Below are 4,835 nucleotides of genomic sequence, written 5' to 3'. Positions count from 1 at the left end.
AACAAGCAATCAAGTAGCAATTTATCCAAAAGTTGAATAGAAGATGGCAACTTGAATGGTCCACCAAACAATGGGAGCATAGATTCCAAAACCTCTAGAAAATATCAATTCAAGGGAAGATATCCTATTTGCAGTGGCTAATTATCCAGAAGCCTTATGGGCCAATGAAAGAGAACTAAAATTGGTAATATTTTAGTGCATCCAATAGTTGTCAACTAGAAAGCACTACTCTGTTGGGAGAAATATATGGAATTTCTCCTTCCATTTGAAATTGGATTCAAGTGCTTTATTTATCAAATATATGGATCGATAGAAATAAAATGCTTTTTGAAAATACTATGAATGACTCACTCATTTCATTCAAAATACCTCCTACAACAACATGAATCCTAGCTATAAGAAAGAGATCTCGCAAAGGAAAAGGGAAGACCCCACCATGTTAAAGGCTTTTCAAAGCAAGAAAGCAAAGGCTCATCTCCATAGGAGGATGATCTTTACTTCTCCATAAAGATGATACTTACAAGGATACATAAAGATGATACTTACAAGGATACAGAACTCATGTGTGCTATAAATAGATGTATATGATATGGTGTTCTTGTAACCCAACATTTTTTTTCTTTTTCATTTTTTAATATATATTAACGTGTCCTCAAAAATTAAGAATGCTCCAAAAGTTACTGATTAAGTGGCAAGGCCTTCTAGATACATAATCTTTTTTGGTCCCCTCCACTTTTCTCAATGTGAAGTCAAATCTCAACTAGCTCAACTATGGGAGACAAGATGGATGGAGACAATGAAGACCACGAAGATGAAGAAACCAAAGAATGTGTTTTTAGCATTTTTAAATTTAAGCCAATACCAAAGCTATGTAATATGCCCTTGTTGGCCAACGCTCACGAAAAACGTCGAGCACAAAAAAAATGAGATACGACACCTACATGACGCCTCAGAAGAGCACAAGTCCTTATTACAGTGTCTAGGGACTTCTGCGACTGCTAAGTTGTGCGATGGAAGGCACGAAGACCGTTGCTCGACGTTGCCATGTGCTGATGTTGCCCTTCCCTTCCCAAGGCCACGTTAATCCCCTCCTCCATCTCTCTCGCGAGCTCGCAGCACGTGATCATGGCATCATTGTCTCTTTCCTCAACACTCCCCACTATCATGCCCGCATGCCGGCTTCTAATTCCATGCCGTCCAATCTCCGCTTCCTTTCGCTGCCTTCCACCTCTAGTATGGCGCCCCCGGACATGCGAGTCCCTGGGAGCCTCGGGCAATACATGCGGAACATAGACTTGCGAATGGGGGAGGAGGTGGAGGACGTCATTGAAGGGCTGATGCGGCAGGATGATTTTCGTGGACTGGCGTGCTTGATCGCGGACATTCGGTTGCCCTTCGCGCAGTCGTTGGCGGACAAATACGACATTCCGAGAGTAGCCTTCTGGACGCACTCGGCGGCGAACCTGGCGTATAATGTGAAGGTCTTTGGGGGATCGTACGAGATGCCCAAAGGTACTGAGAGGAGAATCAATCTTAATTCGATTATCAAAGAGGTAGGAGACGCCATTAATTTGAGTGATATTCGCTGTCTAGAGTACTGATCTTCTCTGTATATTGCAGACGAGGGAGCTCTAATCGACGGCATAAGTCCAGGGGTGCCGCGGCACAGGCTGAGAGAAGCTCCAACGGCGTTGAGACGCGAGGTGGTGCGGGAGGCGATGTACGAGATGATGAGGAGGCCGTTTCTGCATCCCGAGAGGGGGAGGGCGGCGGCGGCAGTGATAAACACCATGGAGGAACTGGAGAAGGAGGCAGTGACGGAGCTGGAGAGGGATGTGGAGGGGCCAGAGATTAATCTGTGCGTGGGGCCGCTGAACAGAGCATTTATACCGCCTGACCATGATCAGGAAACCCGGCACGAAGTCCTGAGATGGCTAGACGCCCGGGCGCCCGCTTCAGTCCTCTACGTGTGCTTCGGCACGGTAGTCTGCCTCTCCCGCTCCGAGTTCGAGTCCCTGGCAGCCGGCATCGAGGCCAGCGGGGCGCAATTCCTGTGGGCGCTGCGCCCAGGCCTGGTGGCGGGCGCCGAGGACGACGTGGCTGTCTTGACGGAGGCCTTCCGGGCCCGCACCGGCGACAGGGGGCTGGTGGTGGCGTGGGCCCCGCAGCCCCTGGTGCTGGCCCACGCCTCCGTGGGCGGCTTCCTGTCGCACTGCGGCTGGAACTCCACCCTGGAGGCGGTGTCGGCGGGCGTGCCGGTGCTGTGCCGCCCCAAGTTCGGCGACCAGCCCCTCAACCGGCGCTGCATCGTGGACTCCTGGCGCTTCGGCCTGGCCCTCGAGAATGACGACGACTCGGAAGAGGGGTCCCTGAGCGCGCGCCACGTGGAGGATCAGATCCGCCGCTTGATGCAAGCTGGTGTGGACCTCCAACAGCAAGCCGCTGCTCTTAAAGAGATGGCGTCCAAAGCCACGGGGGTGGCCGGTTCGTCCGTTTCCAACATCTGTCGACTCGTACAGCTCATCCAAGCATTACCTGTCATAACAACTACAAGCTCATCATAAGACGCCTGTGAATTTGGTCTTGCTATTGTATGCAGAAAATACTAAACAATATCAACTTGATTGAAATTTGGATTATAGACACTACAACCACGTATGAAATATGCAAATAACATAAATAAACAAATGATTAATTATTAGTTACATTTTTAAAATATATAATAATAATGTAAAATTTATAATTTCGATACTAAAAGATTGATTTGTTTTCACTTGGAAAAAATGTACATCTTCTAATACAAAATGAGAAGCAAGTAGAGGTAAGATCCCCAATTGTACATACCTACCTTATTTACCTTTTTTAATACATTTTACATTTTCATTTTAAAAAAATACAAAATACAAAATGAGAAGCAAGTAGATATCTTATTTTTACTACTATATTATTTTGGTTAAGCCCCAAATCTAGAGAGGGCTTCCCAAACCTACCCCCTTCCTAAACCTCCCTTTTTTTATTAAGGCCCCATTTTTCTCTTCCCCCTCTCTTTTTTAATAGAACCCCTCTCTCTCACGAGTGTAGACTCTCTTATTAAACTTTCTAATTTAAACTTCCCTTCTTTTTTTCCTTTTTTTCCTCCTCTTTTAATTAGATATTTTTAAAAACCTTTTTAAACATTCTTTTCTTTTTTAATTAAACGTTTTTAAAAGCCATACTTTGAGAGAGAGATGGGGGAAGGGAGAGAGAAAAAGAGAAAGGGGAGAGAGAGAGAGAGAGAGAGAGAGAGAGAGAGAGAGAGTGTGTGTGTGTGTGTGTGTGTGTGTGTGTGTGTGTGTGTGTGAGAAGGAAATGAGAGGAGAAGGGGACAAAAGAAAAGGGGGAGAGAGAAAAAAAATTAAAGAGACTGAAGAGGGGGAGAGAGAAGAAGGAGAGAGAGAGAGAGAGAATATAAGAAAAAAAGAGAAGAGAAAGAGAGAAAGAAAAGAGCGGAGAGAGAGAGAGAGAGAGAGAGAGAGAGAAAAGAAGAAGAAGAAGAAGAGAGAATATGAACAAAGAGAGAATTATAGAGAGTGTAATAAAATTTAAAAGAGAGAGGAGAGAAAATAAGAAATTTAAAGAAAGAACGAAAAGAGAGAGAGAGAGAGAGAGAGAGAGAGAAAGAAGAAAAAAGAAGAAGAGGGAGAGAGGAAAAAGAGAGGGGATAGGCAAGGAGGAGAGAGAGAGAGAGAGAGAGAGAGGGAGGGAGAGAGGGAGGGAGAGAGTTATAGAGGGGAAAGATCAAATTTGAAAGAGAGATAGAGAGGGAAAAGAGAGGAGATAGGCGAGAGAAGAAAAGGAGAGAGAGAGAGAGAAGAAAAACGGGAAGAGAAGAAAAAGAGAGAGATTGTGGGAGAAGAAGAAGACGAAGAAGAAGAAAAGGAAAAAGGAGGAGAGAGAGAGAGAGAGAGAGAGAGAGAGAGAGAGAGAAGAAGAAGAAGAAGAAGAAAAAGAAAAAAGGAGAGGGAGAGAGAAGGAAAAGAGAGGAGAGAGGGGGAGAAGAAAAGGGGGGGAGAGAGAGAGAGAGAGAGAGTCTCTTTCCTCCCTTTTTAAATCAAAAGTTTCTCTCTCTCCCTCCCTTCTTCTCTCCCTCTTTTAGTTAGATTAAACTTTTTAAGTTAAACTTCCCTCTGTTTTTTTCCCTCTTTTAATTAAATTTTTAAAAAAAACTTAAAATTTTTCTCCTTTAATTAAATATTTTTAAAAGTTTTTTTATTGAAAATTTTCTTGACATAGTTTTTCACATACTTTGAGAGAGAGGGGGCAAGGGAGAGAGACGAAGAAAAAGAAGAAGGGAGGGGGGAATAGAGAGAGAAAAGATAAAATTAGAGAGAGAGAGAATAAAAAGAGAAGAGAAAAGGACAAAGAAGAAAATGGAGGAGAGAGAGAGAGAGAGAAAGAGAGAAGAAGAAGAAAAGAGAGAATTATAGGGAGAGGAAAGATAAAATTTAAAAGAGAGAGAGAAGAAAAATCTTTAAAGTTGAAAGGGAAGTGGAACCTAGGAGGAAGAAGCTTAGCGGTGATAGCTATGGTGGATGGAGAACAAGAGCCAAGAGAGAGAGAAACTTAAAAGTGGGAACTCCAACCACCAGAATGTGTGGCCGGGCCTTCCTTTATTCAAACTGCAGTCTGTCACTAAAAGAATAAAGAATAAGTGACTGTGACGGGCGCAAGCCACCTGCAGTGTGCAGTGGCAGGTACTGTCAGTGTAGTAATATACGGGCGGCTAGGCGGAGGCGCCTTTACCCCCAACAACCTCCCACTTAAAGGCGAATTTGCCCCAATGAGAGAGAAAAAAG

General features: G+C 44.3%; 1 protein-coding gene across 1 annotated transcript; it reads left to right on the top strand.

Moving 5' to 3' along the window:
• Positions 1-900: 900 nt before the first annotated feature.
• LOC148017299 (UDP-glycosyltransferase 85A7-like) lies at positions 901-2,636 on the top strand. The gene is made up of 2 exons (XM_087662858.1): positions 901-1,512; positions 1,621-2,636. Exons 1-2 carry the CDS (start codon positions 1,011-1,013, stop codon positions 2,562-2,564), a joined length of 1,446 nt encoding a protein of 481 aa, XP_087518984.1. The 5' UTR covers positions 901-1,010; the 3' UTR covers positions 2,565-2,636.
• The last annotated feature ends 2,199 nt before the right edge of the window (positions 2,637-4,835 follow it).

This window comes from Lygodium microphyllum, chromosome 22, assembly GCF_053477565.2.
Source record: "Lygodium microphyllum isolate KBCC chromosome 22, Lygodium_microphyllum_v1.1.10, whole genome shotgun sequence".
Lineage (NCBI taxonomy): Eukaryota > Viridiplantae > Streptophyta > Polypodiopsida > Schizaeales > Lygodiaceae > Lygodium > Lygodium microphyllum.
Note: the sequence above shows the minus strand (reverse complement) of the source record. Positions and strands in the feature narration are given on the sequence as shown.